Consider the following 25,397-nt stretch of genomic DNA (forward strand, 5'->3'; position numbering starts at 1 on the left):
TCTAGTTTTACTTTTGGGAGCACATACAACACAAACCAAATCTGTTTCCAGGGTATACATCTCCAGATCCTTCAAGTAACCCACATGTGATACACTGAATACCTGATAAACCTGTACTTGTCCACATCTTATTTTACCCAGAAAAGAGCACAGTCCTCAGGTATAATACAGTGACAGTGTTTGTCCCTCATTTGAATTATAATATTTTTATTAAAATAGCTTAACTGTGCCTTTTACTAAAGTGTGTTCACATCACATTGTTTTTTTTTTAACAAACATTTACTTTGGAATTTTATATTTACAAAATATTATAAAGACTGTACAGTGAACTCCTTCACCCCTTCATTCAATTTGTTTTCCTTGGGATCATAGTTTTATTTTTTCAAATGTGTATCTTTTAGTTTCAGAAATGGACTTTCCTGAGCTACATTTCCTTCATCTTGAATACAGACATTTTGCTTTTCATTTGTTTCATCACATGATGTAAATAGAAGATCTTAAATATTACAAAATGAAGTATAAGGTCTTGTACTTGTTAAGATACTGAATAAAGATCAAGTTAGACAATATATCCACCGTTGCCACCTGATTTATATCATATGAATACTTGGTAAGCAAGATTTCCATCGAATTCAAAAGGTAGAGGCTTGATGTAATATAAGCTTCTGTACAGTTTCAATAGGAAACTCTGATGCATACCTTTCATGAATTCCAAATCCAGTCAAATATCTGTACATACAGTTAATTTATTTTTTACACGAAAAGAGCCCCTATCTCAGAAAGTTCAGACTACATTCTTTTTTACTAGCCTAATATATATTTACATGCTGTTTCTTCAGCTGAAAAGTTTAAAGTATCTGAACAACTGAAGCAACCCATTCCCCACATGACTCTGAAATGTTTAGGAAAAAATGGAACAATAAACTCTACATCTATTGGCAATGCACTGAAGCAGTTAACAATCATGTGTGAAAAGTTGTACTCATAGGAAATCCATACAGATTTCCCAATAAGTCACAAGCTTAAATTACAAAAAAGTAGAAAGATGGTATTGGTAGTATTATTCCTTGAATAAGAAAAGAAAATCCAATTTATCCTCTTGAAATTAGTTACTGGCCTTAATTATTATAAAGTTTAGGGAACAAAATGGCATAAGATAGCAATTTACTATTGAAATCCTGATTAAAAAGGATAAATTAGACATGTGGACCTAAAGATAGCTATATTCAGCTATATCAATAACTGCCAGAAGATTTTTCTAAACAGTTTACTTCTCATAAGATGTGAGTAATTTCCAATCCTGTTTATCTCTCAAAACCAGGCTGTGGAATTAGTTTTTAAATTGCAAAATAAAATTGATAGTACTTTCAAGAAGGCTGCAAGCTCACAGGCTTCCTGTAATATCTTGAGGTTTTTAAAATGGAAAAGCCATTTAAAAATATTTTTTAAAGTGTCCAAATACTGAAAACAAAGCACTTTTTATTTTTATCTTTTTTATTTTAAAAATAAAGGGAGGAAAACATTAACAGACAGACATTTTACAAAACAGCAAAAGAACAGTACAGACAATACAGAGTTACAAACAAAGTGGTAGGACATTAACAATGCTTGTTGTATTACATATTGGTATCTTCAAAGTGGTTTCTTATGGAAACAGATGGAGACATGCAATATTGATCAATCAAGGACTCATTGACAGTTTCTTTCAGCAAAGAAATAGAAGACAGTAGAACAACTATGTTAACTATCCTTTACATACATACATACAAAATTTCTCCTTCTTTCCCTTCTCTTTTCCACATCCCAGTTGCCCTTTACCCTTGAGCGTTTTCCTATCATTTCACAATGTCTATCATACCCCCGAGTTTAAATTAACTCTTTCAGGTTTTACACTAGCGAGACAATGCAGTTCTTGCACATGCAGGTCTGAAAGCTTTTACTTTAAAATCGGGAACAAGACAAGGATGTCTGCTGTCATCACTCCTGCTCAATATAGTTCTGGAACCACTAGCCAGAGCAATTAGACAAGACGGAGAAATAAAAAGAATAAGGATAGGAAAGGAAGAAGTAAAACTATCACTATTTGAAGATGACATGATACTTTACATGGAAGACCCAAAAAACTCCACAAGACTCCTTGAATTAATCAACAATTCAGCAGTATAGCTGGATACAAAGTCAACACCCAAAACTTGATAGCATTCCTATACACAAACAACAAACAGACTGAGAGACAAATTAAGGAAACCATACCTTTCACAATAACATCCAAGAAATTGAAGTATTTAGGAATCAATCTAACAAAAGTAGTAAAAGATCTATTCAATAAAAACTACAGTACTCTGAAAAAAGAGATCGAAGAAGATTTCGGTAAATGGAAAAATATTCCAACATTGTGAAACCAACATTGTGAAAATGGCCATGCTCCCAAAACTGCTGTACAGATTCAATGCAATTCCCATTAAACAACTCCCATAAACCATTAGCATACCTCACAGATCTTGAGAAAACATCCCTTAAATTCATCTGGAGCCAGAAGAGACCCAGAATAGCAAAAGCAATCCTGGGCAACAAGGACAAGTCAGGTGGAATCACAATCCCTGACCTGAAATTATACTACAAAGCTACTGTCATAAAATCAACCTGGTACTGGCTAAAAAACAGACCTGAGGATCAATGGAACAGACTGGAAGAAACAGCCACAACCAAAAACACACTCAGCCACCTAATCTTTGATAAAGGGGACAAACAAACTCACTGGAAGAATGATAGCCTCTTTAATAAATGGTGCTGGAAAAATTGGCTTGCCACCTGCCAAAGACCAAAGCACTTTTAAAAAAAATCTTTGTTTTTATTTGAAAGATAAATGAATGAGCACATATTAACATACACACAGACATAAACAAAACAATACAAAAACAATAAAAGCAATAAAGAATTTCAGACAAGGTGATAGGAAATTAACAATGGTTGTTTAAACTTACCTCATAGTAACTCCGAACTGCATTGCAAAATGCTTCATCAGCTACTATTTGGGTGTCCCCATTAAGGAAGGCCTGGAACCGTTCTTTCAGTAACTGTAACTGTTGTTTGTTAAGCTACAAAGAAAAAATGAAATAAGCTCATAAATTAACTGATGCATGAAATATAGAGATTACTAAAAGGTGTGTGTGTGTGTGTGTATATATATATATATATATATATATATACATACATACATATGTATACATGACGACATCTAGTGTTAGCTTGATACTAAAGAAAGCTAAATTACCCTACTATGTGTACCTATGGCTTAACTTTAAAATGTTTCAAGTTACTCCCCCAGGAACTCCAGAATCTTGCTATAGAGATACAGTCTATATTTCTACCCCAGAGAGAATTCCCATGATAAGCATCACAATCTTTTTGCAGAGATAGGAAAATCTGAACTTTGGGTGAGAAATTAGTTACTGTACAAAATTCCCAGATATCCTGCAACAAAGAAAGCTGAGAGGGTAAGCAGTGTTGCAAATGAGTAAATAACACCTTGGACAAAAGTAAGTAGAAAATTTGTAAAGGACAGAGGTACCCTGAAAAAGAATCTTTGGGTAAGAACTACTGGGTGGCAGAAGTTTGGAAACTATGAACAAAAATATACCAATGTCTGAGGTGAAATTAAGAGAAATACTAAGGAGATATAAATCCAAAGTTAAAGCAAAGAGGCAGGAGATGAGTACTTCTTCCAGCAGACTGGGAGAGGAGCTGTGAACCAGGGAGTATAATACAAAATTATAACCAGATTTCCTTAGCCTGGGTCTAGCTCCCATAATTATTACTGATGGCAGATTAGACATAGGCTATGTCTTATTAACCATGTCCTCTGGTCATCATCTACAGACACAGTCACCTACTCCATTGTAAAAGGAAGGCAAGGAATCTCTTAATACATTATGAATTTCAAGATAGCAGGGACACGTCATTAAATAAGTATGAGGCCCTTCCAAGTACTGGTCTCTGCAGATGTATAGGCTCATGTCCCTCAAGTTCATCTTGACCATGTCGACAGATACAGTCACTAGAAATGTATCAGATCACATAGAAGCATTATTTTGATGCTTGGACAATGATTTAATTTTGGAAATAACATATCTTGAAATATATAAGGAAAACCAAAGGTGGGATCCCTCCATTTTATTTGATCCTGCTCAGACTTCATTAAAGAACTCAATCCAGGTTTGAAATTCACTATGAGATGTGAAGCATTTGGAACATGCAGAGGATAAAATGATTAAAGGATTAGAGAAACTAAACAGAACTGGTATGATTTAGCTTCAAAAATAAGTGAAAAAAACTTTAAATATCTTCAAAACCCTATAAATGCCATTTAAATATAAGGATACAAGTTCTTTCTGAAACAGTTTTATTTAGAAATTTATTTTGCAGTATTGAGAATAGAGTCTAACAAACAAGTTCCTTTCAAAAAGCTGTTACTTGTAATAATGGACTGATAAAAAAAAATCCTACTGTGGCCAGGTGTTTAAAAAAGGCAACCTTTTGTTCTTGAGTAAAGAAGAGAGAAGACCACTCTATTTCTTTCCTATGGTTATCTCCATTTCAGAGGAAGCTAAACCAAACTGAAATCTCCATTTTACAGGAAGCTAAACCAAACTGTAGGAACATCTCAAGTATATTACAATTTCCATTCATATAATATGAAGAAAATGAAACCAGGGACCTTTTGTAGAGATGTGTGCTAGCAAGGCAACTTAAATCCATGACTTCAGCTCTCTAATGATTCACAAAAGGGACAGATGGAACTGGGGCAACAACTGCTGACAGGAAGCTGAGAACACTTTGGTTCCCAAGCCAGAGAAATCAATGAGAAGGGTTTTCCACCTCACAAATCAAGCATCCAGGTAAAATAATGGAAATAGAAATGTACATGAAAATGACAGTGAATCAGATGAGATCTTAATGTTCATTTATATGAAATCAGAACCTGTGTATTTTTCATTCTCTTTTCTTTTATTAAAGGCATTTTATTGTTTTAAATTTCTCTAAAAGAGTCTCTTTGCAATCTAGTATAATAGTATTTCAGTAAAGTTTTTATAACAACTATTTCTTGGTCATTATGGCATGGAAAATTTATGGCTATGGATCAAAGAAAGGGAATTAGAATAATCATAGACACCCTAACAAAATTGGTATAGTTCACAAAATGTACCAGAGGCACATAGGTAAGTATCATCCTTCAATTTTTATACATAAAAGATATTTGTAATTAAATTTAAGAGATGCAATGGTGTCATATATCAGTATTATACAGTCAATGAACAGATACTTTATTAGTATAGAAAAGCAATCTATATTTCTACATATGCAAGATCAGAAGATAAAACAGAAATTGAACTTAAAATACAGCACTAAGGACAGTTTTCAGAAATCAGTTTACTAAAAGCTATTTGTGTTATAAAAATAAACTATATACCAATAGATAGGTCAATGGAGCAGACCTAAGAAAGAGACTCAAAGTCAGTTACAAATGTACTATAAAATACTGCATAACTCCTCAAAACAGTAGTAAATGGTCACTGTACTAAAAGAATGATTAGAATAACTGAATAGCTTTCCAGAAAAAATAAACTGCACTGTAATTCACAATGTATGGATTAAAGAGTTTAAAACTTTTAAGGTATAAAGATGGAACCACTAGAAGAAAACATGTGAAACTTATTTAACATTGAAGACTTTTTTTACCTGTGACTTAAAATCTAAAAGCCCATCTGAAGAAAGCTACAATGTATATAATTAGACACCAAAACAAAGTAAGATTTATCTCAGGCAGGTAAGGTTGGTTCACAACTAAAAATTTAACTAATGTATTCCATCACATCAGTCAATTAAAAAATAAACATATACACAATCACATCCATATATAAAGAAAAAGTATTTGACCAAGTCTAACATTTATTTATTATAAATCTCCCAGTAAGCTAGGAATAGATGGTAACATTTTTAACTTCCTAAAGAACATTTACAAAAACCTGTAGCTAACATCATACCTAATGGTGAGGAGTGAGCAGCTTCCCTACTTTATGGAACATTTGGTGTTATCTTTCAAAACTAAACCCAGTCATAGCATATAACTGAGAAACTACACTTACTGGTGTCTATCCAACAGAGTTGAAAACCTATTTCCAAATATTAATATGGAAGTTTATGGGTGTTTGCAGCAGCTTTATGATGTCCTTCAACGGGAGAATGGATAAACAAAGCACGGTGCATACAGAAAATAAAATATTTAGCACTACAAAGAAATGAGCTACCATGCCCTGGAAAGATATGGAAGAAGATTAAAAGCATATTATAGAGTGGAAGGAACCAATCGGGAAAGACTACATACTCTAAAAATCAATTATAGGACATTCTGGAAAAATCAAAGCTATAGAGACTGTAGAGAGATCAACTGTGGCAATGGAGTGAGGGAGGAACTGCCAAAGCACAAAACTTCTTGGAGCACTGAAACCATTCAAGTGACACTATGATGATGAACAGATGCCATTATAATTTTTCCAAATCTAAAGAATGTACAATATCAAGAGTGAGAACTCATGTAAACAATGGACTCTGGGTGACAGTGGCACACATATGAGACATAGGCACACCCATTTAAACAAACATGCCACTCTGGTGGATGAATGGTGACAATGTTGTTGGCTAAGAATAAGCAGATACAGGAGAAATCTCTACTCTCTACTACTCAAGGTAATATTCTTATAAACCTGAAACTACTTTTAAAAATAAACTCTATGAAAAAATCCAAAAGTCATAAGTTAATAAATGCATTAAAAATAAGCTTTGTACAGCAAAAAAAAAAAAAATAGCATAAGCAACATAAAAAAGACTGGTTAGAAAAGAATACTGTAGTTCATATCCCAAAGAACTAATCTCCAGCCACAGAGACTTTCTAGAAATTGCTAAGAACCTGACCAATGAACTAACAGGAAAACAAGAAGAGGTATGTTCAGAGAAATGATCCTTTTACTTCCCTTTTCAAAATGTTTATAGTAATAGTTATTTTATTATCACCACACATTGATTTTACAAAATAATGTGTGTCACTGTAGCTTTTCCACATATGTATATGAAGTGCTTTTATCACCCACCTACTGTCCTCTTTTATCCACCCCTGGCCCCATTGGACCCCTTTCCCTTCCCTAATAGTTCCCCTTCTACTATCATGTCATGTCTTCTTTTCCCCCCTCCAGGTTTCACATATGAGAGAAATGTGTAGTAATGGTCTTTCTAAGTTTGTCTTATTTCACTTAGCAAGATGATCCATTTACTTATAAATAACATGATTTTGTTCTTCATTTTGGCTGAAAAATACTCCATTGTGTGTATATATACTACGTATCTCTATCCATTCACGTGCTGATGGACATTTAAGCTGATTCTATAACTTGGTTATTATGACTAATGCCACAATAAACATGTAAACATAAATACTTAAGTACCTGGGCATAGCTACTGTAGGCTGACTTTGATTTTTTGGGTTATAAACCTAGAAACTCTATGGCTAGAGCATATGCAGTTCTATTTTGGGTTTTTTTTTTTTGAGGAAACTACGTACTATTTTCTATAGTGGTTTATAATATATGTTCCCACCAACAATGTACAGTATCATAGTTCCTTTTTCCTCACACCCTTCCCAACATGATTTTTTGCTCTTTTCATAACAGCCATTCTAACGTGAGATAGAATTCATGTAGCTTTGATTTTTTTTTTTTTTTTTGGATCCATGACTCTTAAGCCAAGAAAACATGCCTTACTTCATTTATAACAAAAAGCAAACTAAAACTGAGAGGCCATTTTTAATATTTAGAAACACATAAAACTGGTAGAACAGAAATAATGGGTAACTTGGCAATAATTGCATGCATAGGTGTTATCAGTAATTCCACTTTGGGACTGCTCCTACAGATATACCTGCACACATGCAAAATAACACATATATGATGTTATCTATTTAATCACAGACTTTCTTAGCAAAAAATGGAAACAATTTCAATATTTATAAAGTGAAGGCTAATTATGCTATACCCAAGCCATACTATGCTATTAATTGCATTAGAATGTAAAAATTCTGTATGTACTTATATAAAAATATCAGAATACCTTGGAGAAGAAAGTAATTTAGAGAACACTGTAAAACAAGGTACCACACACATATAAAATGGATACAATGTTTTAAAGAAAATAGTCCAAAACAAGAACAATAGTAAAATACAAACAACACAAAGCAAGGACATCAAAAATGATACAGGGTTTCAAATCAAATGATAAGAGATTAACAATGGTTTTTATATTACATATTGTTATCTTCAACGAAGTTGCTCAGATTACCAGATGTAAGAATGGAAGATTGATCAAATCATTAAAGGGAATAAGAAAAAAATAATTTAAAAGAACATTAGAGACAATACACGGTGTCACTGGACAGGATTGTAGGAATTCACCAATGGATGTTATACTGCAAATTGTCGTCACATAAGTTGCTCAGATTACCAGCAAAATTGCTCAAAATATTTTCTAAAAACTTTTAATCATTAACCATTCCCCTCAACAAACCATCAGACACCAACAGTACAGTTATACCATCGATCCATATATATATATATGAAATGCCTTAGTACTTTCTTTTTCTTTTTTCCCTCATCCCAGTTGTTCCTTCCTTTGAGCAATTTGTTTCCTTTTCTTATTATCTATTGTACATTTTGCGTTTTATTTACTTTTTCATGTTCTTACACCAGGGAGACAATATGATGTTTACACATGTGGGTCCAATTTATTTCACTTATGAATAAGGTCTCTAGTTGTATCTATTTACCTATAAAAGCCCCAAGTTTATCTTTTTCATAGCCAACTAATACTCCATTGTATAGAAATATCACATCTGTTTTATCAATTCCTCAGCTGATGGGCATTTGGGTTGCTTCCAAGATTTAGCTATGACAAATTGCGACACTATAAACATGGTGCACATATATCCCTGTGATATGATGGTTTTTTGTTCTGTTTTGTTTTTGTTTTTTTTCTGGTACCAAGAATCAAACTCACGACCTTGCGCTTTGCCAGGCAGGCGCTGTGCCACTGAGCTAAATCCCAAGCCCCAATATGATGTTTTTAATTCTTGTGGAAAAATACCCAGAAGGGGAATAGCTGGGTTAAATGGGACTTCTAATCCTAGTTTTGTAAGGAATCTCCAGACTGATTTCCACAGTGGTTTCAACAATCAACACTCCCACCAGCAGTGGAGAGGTGTTCCTTTTTCCCCACAGCCTCTCCAGCATTTGCCATTGGTTGATTTCTTAAAGATAACCATTCTTTGTGGGGTGAGATGAAATCTCAGTGTTGCTTTAATTTGCATTTCTCAAATGATGAATGATGTTGAACATTTTTTCATATATTTATTCGCCATTAGTATTTCTTCATCTGAGAAGTATGTGTTCATCTCAGATGCCCATTTTTGGATTAGGTCTTTGAATTTGGGGGTCCTGGTTTTTAAAAATTCTTTATATGTTCTAGACAGGAGTCCTTTGTCTGAGGGGCAGTCAGATGAAAGTTTTTCCCACTTCATGGGTTTTCTTTTAAAAAAATGGATACAATGGAAACATGCATATGAGTTTACTTCCCTGTGGAAGGATGGCTTTGGGTACAGGATAGATAGAAGATAAAGGTAAAAGGTTTTTCAACCTGTATCACTTTATTCACTGTGGGTTTAAATCAGAATATCTACTTGTTTTAATTTAGATTTAAAATAATCTATAACAGCAACTTCTCTATTATAGATTATTTAAAATAACTATAAACAGTACATTTTTAAACTCAAAACAATTATTATCCATAACAAATACTTCAAATCTATCCTGCATGGAGACTCGACAACAGACCAATTGACTTTTCAATTCTTTTTCCAGGTAGAAATGAACTTGACTGTATCCCTCTCCTTTAACATTTCAAGCATAAGGATTTCAAAGAAACTTAGGCCAAGAGAGTCAGAAAAGAACCACAGTAACCATCCTGGTCAACATTCTAATCAGTGCATTAATCTTTACAAAGTCTATAGCAAGTTATCTCTCAGACTCCATTTCTCCTTTTGAACCGATTACCTAACACACACACACACACACACACACAGTTATTACTTCAGTGAAGCCTAGTCTAACTTGGGATACTATAAAAATTTAAATGTGCTTCCCTATGACATCATAGTACTATTTATCTTTAGTCCTGTACTAAGAAAAAGTAGACTACATGCTAGTTTCTTTAACAGCATCCAACATATAGCAGTTCAAGGATTTCAACACAAGTACTGATTTACACATGAGTTTTCTCTTTTCTGGATAAATTTTTCTAGTTCCCCTTGATAGCCTGGGTACTTTCCTATGCATGTACTCTAGTCCATAAAACAAGCATGTTAAATAAAACTATATGAAAGCACAGTGGAATCAATAGAGTTTAGCAAACAAAGCTCAACAGCAATGCACTTCTAAAACTGTAGAAGTACATGATCACAGTTTTCCTAGTCTATTGTGGCCAACACAAACAAGTGGGAGAACTACTTCCCACACTGTAAACACTGTATCTATTAATTCAACCTAAAAACCAATTAACTCATCTTGGCAGTCACATCAACTGAATCACATCTGCTTATAATGAACAAAAACTTCTAAAACATTCTTCCATGTTTTTCATTAAGCCATGTTTTATCTTGCTAAATTTGGTGCACTGTTCCAGTTAAGGTTTTTTCCTAAAAATTGACTCCTTTAAAATGTATCCATATAGCTCTTTTTGCTTTGTTATATTCACTGGTGTAATAATGTATACCCACAGTCTTCATCCAAGTCAATATAAAAATATTTACCTGTTCAGGATTAATGAAAAAAACCCTGAATCCTGCCATAATGTATACTTTTTCAGTTTGGTATACTGCATCAGTTAACATTTTTGGGGGCAATTGACTTTATTATTATTCAGTTAATTTTGTCAACTAGTCTGTCTTCAGATTTTATATATCAGATGATATATCCTGTGGGGAGCACCGGTATTACATGTTATACAAACATTCTTTCCATAAGTAGTAACTATACTTACCAATGAATACATAAAGTATCTTTCTAATATAAATAAAAACTGGCAAGTAAAAATTATCTAATGGTGATTGAAAAATAATTTATATAAAACTAAATTTTAGAAATTTAATTAGAATATACATACCCTTGCAAAGATTAAAAAGAACAGAGATCAGCCTTATAACAAGAATGCTTCAAAGATAGTAAAAACTAACTTTATAAATACAGGATGGCTTTGATAATTTATCCATAATTAATCCATAAATTATCCATAATTTATCCATAATTTATTCACTGGAAAAACACTTCAATTCCAGAGTTCAGAGGTGTTTTGTATTTCTTGCACATTCAAATTAGATTCCAGCCTTTTCATTCTAAATAGTGTATCAACTAAAGACTAAGACAAGATTTTTACTATGGCAGGAAACTAGCCACTCTGCCACTCAGAAACACAGCAACCAGGATTGTATAGAGCTGCCCTGACCTATCTCCATCACGAGGCTGAACCCTAGCAGTAGTGGGTGAGCAAAGGTAGTCTCTGATTCCACAGCGAAGGAGTAGGTGACTAGTAAGTACCAATCTCCAGGATTGGAAAACAGGTGTTCACTTTACTCAAATTCGTCAGAGAAAAGTAAAATGATTTTTCAAGAAAGTAGGATTTTTTTTTCCCCCTAGGGACAGCTGTTTTTTTCTAGGGATAGATGTTTTTTCAAATGCACAAAGGGATAGATTTAAGGATTGCTAATTACATACAGTAAATTATATTATCAGGGAAAGACTAAAGGGTGATACTACTTTCTTTTTCTCTTCCTATCAACACATTGTCAGAAATATCCACCTACAATTACTCGGGCCATATCAGCAGCACTTCCCACGTTTCCGAAACAGTTCTCTGAACTGTATAACAGAACTGTAATGGAGAGGGTTCAGCACCTCTCCTACATGATATATCCTGTGGGGAGCACCGGTATTACATGTTATACAAACATTCTTTCCATATGCACAGACACAGGCTGAGGCACTCTAACTCAAAAATCACAAATCTTTCAGATTTTGGAGAATTTGAGGTTTTAGATATTCAGATTTGAAATGCTCAATCGATAAAGTCTATGTAAATACTTTTTAAAAAACCCCAAATATGAAACATTTGTCCCAAACACTTTAGGTAATATATACTCATCCTATATCTGGGACAGTAAATATAACCATCTAAGTTACAAATACCTCAATTACAAAATCCAGTGGCTAGATTGAGGTTGATAAGATACAAGCAAACATCTATAACTTCCAGGAAACACAGGAAGGTGCTGAAATGAACATTTTCTGACTCTTTCTTTCCTCTTTTCCGGCTGGCTGGAATTTGATGCACCAGTTGGAGCTGCCACCGTGATCATGAAGACACTGGAGCAGCGAGACTGAAAGAGCTTAGGCTACGTGGTTTGAAGGAGCAATTGCCAACAATAGCAACGCCAACCCCGTATCTGTCCTTTAAGCAAGGAATAACCCCCACGGGTATAGACTACTGTTATTTGGGCTTTATTAGTCATATGTAATAAATAGCAATATAGTACTAAATCTTAACCAAGAAAAAGCCCAATGAGGTACCCAGCCAGGAGGAAAATCCCATAGTACTTGCTGGTAAAGTTTATTTTAATTTACTTCAAAAAATATTCTTTCCATATATTTTTTTCATATGGGAAGTTTCTTATTCAATGAACCTGTCCCAATGCTGGATAAACATCTCAGTTTAAGTGCTAGAGGTATACTGAAAATAACAGTGCTTTGGCAGACTGAATCCTATTACTCCACAATACCGCAAGGAAGATTTCAAAGCCTCAAATGTATAACAGTGTTTTAACATATTTTATAATAAAATATATATCAAGTGTTGAGTATATATTTTGTCATCTGTCGATTTTTGAAACAAAATACCTGATAAACACAACTTAAGAGAGAAAAGGTCGGGGCTGGGGATTTAGCTCAGCGGCAAAAGTGCCTGCCTGGCATGTGCAAGGTCGTGAGTTCGGTTCCCGGTACCAGAGAAAAACCAAAAAAAAAAAAAAAAGAGAGAGAAAAGGTTTATTTTGGCCCACTGTTCCAGAGGTTTCAGCCCACAGTTAGCTGCATCCACGGCACAACTGGCATGACAGAGTAAAGCTGCTTATCTCACGCCAGCCAGTAAGCAGGGCGAAGAGAACAGACCCAGAGAGGTATGGGCCAGGGACAGTCACACCCCAGTGACCTGCCTCATGGAATAAGGCTCCATCTCCTGAAAAACCCACTGAGCTATGAACTCATCAAGAGAGCCACTGCTAAAAGTCAGGTCCCTTATGAACTAATTCCTTTTTATGTACCACCTCTGAATGTTGTTTCATTGGGGATCAAGCCCTCAGTAGATGAGCCTTTGGGGATATTTCACATTTAAACTGGTAACAGTTCAGAAGAGGAAAATCCTACTGCATTATGGACAAATGGGTCCCAAGCTAGAGTCACTCAGCTGCTAAGTGAATGACTTTTACCTACATTTTCACTGGCCTCCCAGCTGAATATGAACCTGAACAACTTTTACATACCATTACAGCACTGTCTTTGTGACAGCCTATGAATTGTAAAACCACAATGACAAAGACATGGCTTCTGAGAGTTTCCTTGTCATACTGTGCACATTCCATGTGTATCATTTGTATTCCCTTTTGTTGTTATTAAACTATAACTGACAAAAGTTGTGCATACTTAAAAGTACACTGTGTTTTGACCTAAGTGTATATACTGTAAAATGCTCACCAGAATTAACCTAATTAACATATCCATCACTTCAGGGGCGTGTGTGTGTGTGTGTGTGTGTGTGTGTGTGTGTGTGTGAGATGAGAATACAAAACCTACTATCCCTATCTGATGTGATTCATAGATTTAAAATATGTATGTATTATTTAAGTCCCTCCATTAAAATGAAACCTGCTTTAGTGTAAGAACTTGGTTGTAGCTTGCTGCTTTAACCCTACACTAAAATAATACTTAGCACTTGGTATATTCTGGTTTTCTTCGAAGAATTAATGAATCAACTAAGGAACAAATGTCAGTTGTTACAATGTCATTTCACTAGGATGGATATACTCTGTAATACCCTCTATTTTTGATCACCCCACAAAAAGTGTATTATGCAATTACAAAACTCTAGATAATCTCAACAACCACAACGGAAACAGAAAATGGCCTATCAAAGATAACCAATCTTATTAATCAGTAAAGTAGCAGAAAAGGGTCACTATGGCCATCGTACTTCTGTTACTATCCAGATAGATTGTGTGTCTTGTTTTTTTGTTTGTTTGATGGGTTTTGTAGGTTTTTGCGGGAGGTTTTATGCTTTTTTTGCTATGCATCACATTTTTTACAAATTTTATTAGTACATTTGCAGTACATAACAATTACATTCATCATGGGGAGTTGGTTCATGTACGTAATGCATACTAAGTCTTTTTTCATCCCCTCCCCCTCAAGAGGTCCCTTAATCTCAGTGCCTCAAATTCATGATATCATGCTAAATCATAAGCACCTAATGGGGTCATCGTGTTAAGTAAGATGCTACAATAGAAGTACTTTCACACATATTACCTCTTTTATAATTCCTATTATTTCAGATTCCTATTTTTGTTTCAAAAATAGGAATATAATTCCTATTATTTCAGTCTGTGCGTTCCACATCCAGTCAACCAAGTGCAGGTAGAAAATATTCAAAGAAATAGAGTGTGTCTGTACTGAATAGGAGAGGGATTTTGTCATATATAATGTCATTTATAATGACCATTATACATGGTCATTTTACTTAAGCAATTCCAAAAGACACAGACAAAAATGAATCTTAAAATGGCTGCCAAAGAATACAAACAATAGATGGATCTAGAACTGTGCTCTCCAACACAGTAGTCAGTAGCTACAATGGTTATTTAACACTTCAGATGTGACTAGTCCAAGACATTTGTTCAAGTTTAAAATACAATCTGGATTTCAACTTCTCACTACAACAATAACAAGACATATTACTAAATATTGTTAGTCTTTGGAGACATGAAGTAAAATAAACCATTAAGATAATTATCATCAGTTTATTTTTATTTGTTTAAATATGTCTACCAGAAACTTTTAGACTACATAGATGCATGCATATGATTTCAGTTGGTCAACACTAGCATAGGTATGTTTGTGATATTCGGATTTCCCTGGACATCACAGAAGAACAGGTCTGTCCCTCATGATGGGAAGAGGTAAGGCCTCATTCAGAGCAGCAGATTCCACTGTGTTCTGGTATATTGGGAGAGAAACAAAACAAGACCCAAATACAACCCCTGCATACAGTTAGCTCTTCCTGTCTGTGCGTTCCACATCCAGTCAACCAAGTGCAGGTAGAAAATATTCAAAGAAATAGTGTGTCTGTACTGAATAGGAGAGGGATTTTGTCATTCTTCCCTAAGTAATACAGTGTAACAACTATCTACATAGCACTTATATTGCATTAGGTATTATAAGTCATCTTATAATATCTAGAGATGATTTAAAGTATACAGAAGGACATATGTAGATTATACACAAACATTAAGCCATTATATTTTAGGAACTTGAGCATCCATGGATTTGGTACCCACCAAGGGTCCTGGAGTTGATCCCACAGGGTCACAGAGGGACAAATGTATTTGCCTAGTGCTTTTCATTGTGAGAAAGTGAAGTGGGTGTTTGTAGTGCATTGACAACTGGTGGTCAACTTATAATCTCCAGCTGAACTGAGTGAGCATGGTGCTGGGTGTGGGAGGCCCACCTGAAGATTGTTGCCAGCAGCACAGGAGGCAGAACTGGAGAAGAAGAAGTGAGGCTGTTGGGAGCAGAGAAAGGCTGTTGGGAGCTGGTAAAAGCTGTAAGGAGCTGTTGGTTCTCCTGGAGGAGCTTGTCATGCTGGTTTTCCTGATGAACTTGGCTGTTTTCATCCGCCAAGGAACTTGGGACCTCGGTACTGAGAATAGCTTTGGTTCACTTTTGGGGAGCTTCTAGTCTTCACTCTGAGCATTGCTTCCTGGCTCCAGAAGGGAAGATGGTGCACTGCCAGTCTCCCGGAGAAGCTTGCTGCATTGGCTTTCCTGATGGGAACTCAGCTGTCTTCACCACTGGAGCAGCTCGGGACCTCACTGTTGCTGAGGGTGGCTATGGTACCTTCCGGGAGAGCTCTGGTTCTTACTTTGAGCATTGCTTCCTGGCTCCAGTGCAGCTTCCTCAGCCTGCTAGCACAGATCCTTCATCCCGCTGGCACAGACTTACTAGATTCCATCACTGTCCTTTGGGTGTTCACAGTGCAGATCTGTGAAACAGGCCTGCACGAGATATTGTCATGGGCTCTGAGCCGCCAGTTGGATTTGTGGGAGGCAATATTAGGAGCTCTAGGTCTTCAGATGAACTCATGCAGGACATTTCTGTGGGATCCAGGCCTTAACTAGATTTCTTGGTCTATAGTGAGTGGACAGATTTCCTGCACTCTCTTCTATATCGTTCTTTGTGTAACTAGTATAAATAATCTTATAAGACATGTGTCCTGTATTATTTTTCTCCCTTGCAAAAATATCCCCCAAACCAACACAGTGTTATGATGCACCCAAGATCCCACATGTTATGGACTAGAAAACAGGTTGTGGTATAAACTCGGGAAGATTATATAACTAAGAGACTAACCTAAGTTTCTGCAGTCCAAGTACACAGATTGTGCTCTCTCACTACATTCCCCCTTTTCTACTGGTGCTACTCACTTGACTCTATGTCTTCATTCACCTGCATCTTTAAAAAGAAAGTAGAGTTAAGTGCCATGGATTTATTCAACAGAACTCTCTTGTATGCCTGAATGTTGTGATAAGTATATAAGAGAGAACAGTAGCAAGGGCTATTGGTCATTATCTTCCAAATATCTACTTTAGGACGCTCTTGTTCATTGACAGCATGGGCTTTATTCACCACCCAGAGTGGTGATTCACTCTGGATTCATGAAAATAGCCTTTAATGACCCCCAACAATAAACAAGCACATCAAAAGCAAATGCAAACTAATTATCATAAACAGCAGCCTGAGAAGTCTCTGCTACAACTCAGCAATCAGAGACAACTATGGACAAAGAACTGAAAGAGACACAAACCTCCTGAGCCATTCTGAGATGTTCACATTGCAATCAAGACACACCTAATCTAGGCCCACCCACTCATCAAGGACTGAGAAAAATCAAGAAGCATTGCAAATAAGCCTCCGTACAGGTTAACTATGGAATAAAGCACAGAAAGGGAAGACCAACACATGCTGTGCCACCTTATGGACCTGCAAAATATCAAAGGTCTACCATGGCCATCAGACAAAGATTCTAGCTACTGCTTTCCTAAGAGTAATTCTAGCAGACTAGGTCAAAGTAGTTAATTAGGGGACTAAAAAAACATGATTTCCCCTTGACAACCCTTAATCTGTGAGTAATTTAACAACTACTGGTAATAGTCCACACTTCTGGACTGTTTACTATCTTATTAAGTACCTCTCTATATGGATTATGCAAATATCAACAGCTACCTATCAGATAGAGTTTTGCTTTCCAAATGAAGAATCTAATACTCAAAGAAGATAGTGGTCCTGGTCACAAAATTTGGGAGCAGAGCCAGATAGACATATCTAACATGCTTTTATTTCCTATCCTTGGGGTCTTTCTTGACCTCATGCAGTAATACTCACACATGCAGGTAAGTACACAGTACCATTGGAGCCTAGCAAAGCCACACACATAATTAAATCAGGATTGACAGGTGAGAAAATGCCCTCTTTCACCCACTCACCTTCAATACACCCTTCCATTATGCTGGCTCATGCCATTGGGCTTTTGCACGAACTATTCTTTCTGCTTGGAATTGCCTTCCGTCCTTTAGAACCTAACTTAGATGAAAACTAAGAACTCTTTCTCCTAATGTTTTCCAGATTAAGTCATCTTATCTTCTGTGCCACCTGTGGACCTCCAACACATCTACCATTTGCCTATGTGGCTTTCTCCTGACTAGAGTGCAGATTTCTAAATAGTGACCTCTTGTCTTCACACTGCCAAATTAAGTATGATGTTTACAGTTGAACATGCCTCTATAGTAGAAAAAAAAAAAAAATCCACCATTCACCATTATTTTCCCCAGTAGTAACTTGCCATAATCATGGAGCAAAGTTTTTGCAGTGTAGAACTGAGTAAGGAGGAGGGAGCCAACACAGTTTTAGAAGAGAATTCCAAAATAATTGTGCGTTATCCAAATAATACACTCAGGGCCAGACAGTGAGGCCTGAAGAAATAGCAAAGGATTTCTTTATTGAGCCGCAGCATGAGTAGCTCTCTTTTGCAGATGATGTTGTTCTCAGGCAGGAAGAACTCTGTGCCTCAGTACCATCTGCTATTTCAAGGCAAACTTTCCTATGCTGCAGCCATATTTGAGAGAAACAGTGATTTTCTGTTCATCACAAAGTATTTGGAAAGACTGGCAGCAGAAAACCGTGTGCCAGTCTGAAAGCTCAAACACGCTGGTCTGGTTTATGATGGGTGTCTGCAAAAAGAGGGAAGAGGAAGTGAAGGGGCTTTAAGAAGAATAAAGAGCAGCTCCTGAGCCAACAGCTAAATGCTACTGTTCTGCCCTGGCCTGGCCTGTGAGAAGGGAAGACATGGTAAACTGCAAAGCAAGACTACTATTTTCAAATGCCTAACTACATCATTCTCTAACAAGTACTGAAATTCTGGTTGGTATACAAAGTACAAAATTTAACTGCCATAACTTTGAAAATGATTATCTTTAAAAATTTACTCATGTTGATTAATGCACTAATATCTATGAATTTAAGAACATAAATTGCAAGGATCATGTTATTTCCTTAAAATGAAAATCATTTTATACTTATTTCCTCCTTTAACCTTACAGAATTTAGCTGGCAAACAAGCTTTGCTACTCCTAAGACTTCACTGCAAACTCATGGATTTATGAAGATTAGACAGATAAAAATCTGAAGATTAAAATTAAAAGAACTAAACACCTGACTGGGGAGGCACATATATTTGCATTCTATTTTCTTACTCTGTACCAATTGTGAATTCATGAATAGAATATTGCTTATATATAAGTAAAGGCAAATTTTTGCCACATTTGCTCATCAAATGTGGTAAAAGAAAAAGATAGATATGTAACCATTTTCCCAGTAAGAGGGACAAGCAAATGGGAGTTTATTTTGTCAGCTACGAAGTGAGCATCAACTAATTTACAAAGACAAAAACAAGCCAAAAGATTTTAAAATAAAGCCTACTTCTGTGGCTAGTTTAATATAATAGCTCTTCCATGCTACACAACTGAGTCTATGCAATAAATTATGCCCTTTTTTTTTTTGGTACCGGGAATTGAACTCACGCCCTCAGCCTTGCCAGGCAAGCACTTAGGCTGCTGAGCTATATCCCTGGCCCCATGCCCTCTTTTTACATCTACTAGGGCTGTCAAAATAAACGTAGGATTCTCACATAAATTTAAAGTCAAGTAAGCAATAGATAATGTGTAACTTATATATATTTTATCATTACATGAAATAAATTTTGAGCATATATCCCATGCAAATTTGGGATATATACTAAAAATTCATTTACAACTGGGTGTCCTATATTTGAATTTGCTTTGTATTTTCGGACCTTACTCTCTGTCTCTGACAACTTTTTCCTTTTGTTCTTTGAATTGTCTTAATTTTTCTCTGCCAAGTTACCTTTGCCTGTTTGGACTTAAAGTCTCATTGTTCCAGTCACCTCTAATTCCTTATCTTCAGTGCTGCGTGAAAAGGAAGCTGAAAGGAAATTTCCACAGCCAAGCTCAACATGATGTGCCAGAATAAAACCAGACAAAGAATGCGATGCTATTAACAGGAAAATATGATTATTTTTCAAGAATGAAGAACCTAACCTAAACCTAAACCTGGCTAATTACAATCACCCAAAAACCTTTTTTAAAAAAGTGTTGGGATTGGACACACATGTGTAAATATTACATTGTTTCTCTGGTGTGAGAAACCAAAAGTGTAAATAAGGACCAGAATGTATAAGAGATACTGTGAAATAATAAGAAAATGTTCAAATAGGAAGGGGAACTAACAAAGGGGAACGGGAAGGAGAGAAGTAAGGCCAGGCTTATATTTCAAGGAGAAACAAATGGTTTAAAAGTGTTGGCCACAAATACTTGAACCCTTGCCCTGCTGATTAGATCAAGCACACAGCTGAGGTTCGATTCCAGAATGAGCAAGGACACATGGCGGAATGCACAGCTGCCACAACATGGGGTGACAGAGCAGCCAGCCTCTGGAAGAGGGGAGTGCCTCTCAGACTCACACACCATAAATCGAGGTGGGTAAACCAGGACTAGCTTGATTCCCAAACTGCAGAGGCTGGAGAGAAACCACTTAGTCAAAAATATAGAGAAATTTTTTTCCTTCTTTTTCTGTTTTTGGACTTATTTTTTTTCCTGCCTTTTTTCTTCCCTGGCTTATTGAGGTTTGAGGAATTTTCCTTTTTCTTTCTTTTCCTTTTAATTTGTTCCTATTAACTTTTCTTTTCTATTCTCCTATTTTTATCTCTTTTTTCTTCCTTTTTAATCTTCCTTTTCCTGTTTGTTCTTTTCTGTTATCTCTAAATAGTTACAGAAATATCCTTTTTCACCTTAATAAGATCCTTTGTCTCACTTTTCTTGCTTCCTTCTCATCTCCTGCTGTTAAACTTTTCTTCATACATTCTCATATTCCTAACCCCCCTATTCTTTACTGATATAACGATTAAGAGTTATTAATGTTTAGTTAATCATATGTTATTACTACTGAACTTTTTTCTGTTGTTACTGGAAGTAAAGCGGTTGCATTAGGAGATACTGAATGTATGTCAATATTTGATATGCCTATGCATTTACACTATAATTACAGATATCTTTTTGATGTTAAATGGGGATACTTTATAGGCTCTTATGGTGTGTGAAGATCCAATTTGTCTTGGATGATACTGTTGATTTAATTGCTGTTCCAGGGTTGCATAGTTGTTACTAACAGGTTTACTCTGTAGGCCAATATCCATGTTAACATTGGTCTTTAATGATGTTCTAGTTCATTCCCAGGCAACTACCAGGCCATAATACTACAACTCCTGCCAAGTTAACAGAGATGAGTCAGATTCTGGAACACAGGCAAAGGACTAGAGTGAGCCTTGCCCAGAGATATCACTGAAAAGCAGACACTAAAGATATCTCCAAATAACAACACAGTCTTTCCACTAAGTGCCTATAGACCTCAGCACAAAACAAAACAAAAAAAAAAACCAGAAACATGAGAACACAAGGTAATAGAATGTCTCCCCAAAACTCCTAATTCCACCAAAGTTGATTCGAGAAGTATCAAGGGACAGGGAGCAAAAGCTGTAACTATAAACATTTGTGCACCAAACACCAGCATGCCCAACTTCATAAAATTCTTCTGGATGCAAAACATGAGATAAACATTAACACAATTATAATGGGGGACCACAATACCCCAATGTCACAAATAGATCAAGTAGACAAATTATAAACAAAGAAATATCAGAGTTGAACAAAACCTTCACACAATTGTATTAAATAAATATCTACAGACTCTTCCATCCAACAGAATGCACATTCTTCTCAGCATCACATGGGACTTTCTCCAAGGAAACAATTAACAGAATGAAGAAATAGCTTACAAAATGAAAAAAATGTCAGCTATTCATCAGTCAGAGGACTAATATAGTATCTAGAAAATATATAGGACTCAAAACTTAGAGCCCCCCACATAAAAGACCCAATCAAAAACTAGGCAACTGAACTGAACAGGCAATTCTCAGAAGAAATATCAATGGCCAAAAAAAAAAAAATGAAAAAAATGTTCATTCTATATGGCCACTAGAGAAATGAAAATTAAAATAATACCTAGATTCCATCTTACTCCACAAAGAATGGCTTCTGTAAGAAATCCAATAGTAACAAATGCTAGTTAGGCGCTGGGAAAAAAGAAAACACCCATACATTGCTGGTGGGAATGTAAACTAGTACAAACCATTATGGAAATCAAAATGGAGATTCTTCAAAAAATTAAATCTATAAATTACATTTGACTATTACCCTACCACATATCTTACTATAGACATGATATATGCATGCCTATGTTACAACAGGACAATTCACAATCATTAAATCTCTGTAGCAAGCTATATGTCTATCAATTAATAATTGATTATGAAATTATGGTAGTTATGCACAATGTAATACTACTCTGCAATAAAGAAAGATAAACTTGAGTCTCCTGAAGGAAAATGGTTATGCCTGGATATAATAATGTTAAGAAAAATGAATCATAACCACAAACTTTAATATTTCATGGGTTTTCTTATATAAGAAACCCAAGTTATAAATAAAAAGCAAAATATAACATAGATAATAGGAAACAGGGAGACAGATCTTTCTTGAATGGAAAGGGACCAACACACTGGGTGGGAGGGGATTATAAAAAAATTAAGATGTGTTACATGCATGCACAAAAGCTCCACAAGAAATGTAGTCATTATGTACTACAAATATGTATTAATAAAAAAATTACAATAAGGCAAAATATAAATAAATAGAAAGTAGAAAGTGTTCAGGTGCTCCAAACCTGTACCATACTTACCATTTCAGGATTTTGAACATGGTATCCTGGAAAGCTATAGAGTTTTACAGTTCCTAAGGGACTCTGATACTTAACTTGGTTTGGGATTCCCTGGAGACTTAAGGCTTAAGAAATCCATCCAACTAAATCAAAAGTTAAAGAGGAATCAATGAATAGACCCAATGTAGACTAATTTAAACAGCATAATCTATCGCTGTAATTCCTAAATTTATTTTTTAATTAACCTGAAATGGTTATACACACATGACTACAGAAGACAGCACTAAATCCAATTTTTAAAGGAGGCTTTTACTGATGACAAAAAGAAACGAGCAGATTTATGTTTTAGTTGTATAATTTTGAGTCATATTTTAAGAAAAAAGGCATTTTCAAGGTCTTACTCTTTTGTGCAATTGGAAAACATGTAACCTAAAAATGCTAACATCTAAAGCAAATTTATCATTAGAAATAATTATAAATGATTATTATTTCTATGGAATTGAAATTGAAATTGAAATAAGGAGTCCCTAAGGCTCATGTGTCTATTTCATCAGGAGGAAGACTGAGCATAGGGGAAACCAGCAGCTTGCTCTTCTTTAGCCGCTGTCCAAGAACAAGATCTCACATGCAGCCCCACATGAACTTGCCTGAATCTTGCAGAAGGGGGACAGTAACATTTTGTGGTGCCCTTTTCTCAAACTTATAAGAAAACCATTTTGTAACAGAACATGGCCGTGCCATAAGAAATTTATTCAATTAAATATGAAAAGGCTCTCACCACAGGTACAGCACAAACAATTCTCTAAAGACAACAGAAACCACAGGGGCAGAAGGATCACTGCATACTATCACTGATGGTGAACAGGTGTTCACACACTGCCACCCATGCTGGTCTAAACAGAATGCCTACACTCTACCAACACATGTGAGTGAGGCCACCAAACATGAAATACTGTGTAACTCAGTCTACGGCACAGCCATTTTGGCCCTAAACCCTTGACTATTGATAGATGGCATGCCTCTGGCTCTGTCCCATCTGCTGCCCACTCACTGGCAGACCCAGGGCTAAGTCAGCTCGAAGAAGGATAACTCCTTACTCACCCTCCAGTAGATTTACAAGTATGATGTGTTCCATTTCATAGGAGAAAACCCAAATTCACAAAACAGATGTCCAAAAAAGCTCAAAAGGGATTCAGAAAGCTAAAAACTGAAAGAGAATCTAGTACTATGTGAATAAATAGAACAGAAAAACTGAAATACTTTGTGCTAAATTGGATCTGAATTTTTTTCATACTAGAAGACATTATTCTAGCATTAGTTTCTTTCTTAATGTTTCCTGCAGAGAATTCTACTAGCAAAGTCCACTTATCCTATGAAGATACCCACTTATATTGCTAAATTATAGAATCAGTCAATTGTTTTTGTAGCAAATCATAAATAATGTATTCTCATGCTCTCTTGAAGAGCTATCTGAAATCCTGATTATTATAAATCCCTGAAATGTGCCTGGATATCTCCGAAATTTGATTATCAGGTAAGGTATGAAAAAATTAAAGTAAAACATTAAATATTACAAACATTATTTGGTACCAAAAATGTCTGTATATGACGAGTAATTACATGAAGTGGATAAAACATCCAGACTTAAGCAAATTTTACATAATCCAAAGACTTACAAAAACCAAAAAAAAAAACAAAGACTTTCATGTGAGCTTTGGGACTCATCACATTTTCCAAACTATTAGCCAAACTTGCCTCTCATAATCGACAGAATTCTACAATGGCAAACTCTTTGGGTTATGGTTTTTAGGGATCCTTCCTTGTACAAATTCCTGCAGTAAGTGAATACATAAACCCATCAAGATCTTAAAGTATGCAGTAGTTTAGTATTACTTCACTTAGCTGCCAACTTGCTCCAAATAATATGGCACATCAAATAATTTTCACCATTAGTTGGCAATTGAGCAGAGCAAATGAAAAAGAAAAGAAAAAGGAAGAAGAAAAGGGAGTCTGATGGTTGGAGAAAGGAGAGAAGCAGTAAGATGGGAGATAGATGAGAATGCATCATATTAAAACCAAAATTTCTATATTTTCCAAAGGAAAATAAACCAACAAAGTGACAGATCAATGTTCTGGCAGTAGAGCAAGTCACTCAAGAGTCCTAAGGTACAAAAAAACTACTTATTACTCATGGCAAATGGTACCTATAAATTCATTTCTGAAAAATGCTCTTATGTTAGCACAATTTTAATTAAAATCTAGTAGGTGATAATTAAGTCAAAGATAACTTTATCAGGAAAAAGATGCATTTTATGCTACATTCGTATGGAGCACAAAAATTTATCTGCACATTGTTGTTTAAACCTAAAACTTTACACATTGCTTCTTTTACTATACTGTCCTACAGTTTTCTAAATGTACAGAAACAAAAAAAAGGAGTAACTTTCTCAATTATTATTTAAAAAAACTATGTTTATCCAAGCACCCAGTAAATAATTCAACAGCTCAGCAAGTATTTGTTGAAAACCTAGTAAACATCAAATACTCTGACAGAGATGAGAGAGACAAAAA

The 25,397-nt window shown here is 35.4% G+C and overlaps 1 protein-coding gene across 1 annotated transcript in view; it reads right to left on the reverse strand.

Annotated features, from left to right (window-relative positions):
• The window catches only part of Cadps2 (Ca++-dependent secretion activator 2), a gene marked incomplete at its 5' end in the record, with an annotated part of 523,834 nt that overhangs the window by 384,061 nt on the left and 114,376 nt on the right, over positions 1-25,397 (reverse strand). The window contains 1 exon segment of the mRNA XM_013503273.1: positions 2,985-3,098. Within this exon segment, the coding sequence (XP_013358727.1) occupies positions 2,985-3,098 (114 nt within the window).

This window comes from Chinchilla lanigera, unplaced genomic scaffold, assembly GCF_000276665.1.
Source record: "Chinchilla lanigera isolate Chin_1 unplaced genomic scaffold, ChiLan1.0 scaffold00078, whole genome shotgun sequence".
In the NCBI taxonomy this organism is placed as follows: Eukaryota; Metazoa; Chordata; class Mammalia; order Rodentia; family Chinchillidae; genus Chinchilla; species Chinchilla lanigera.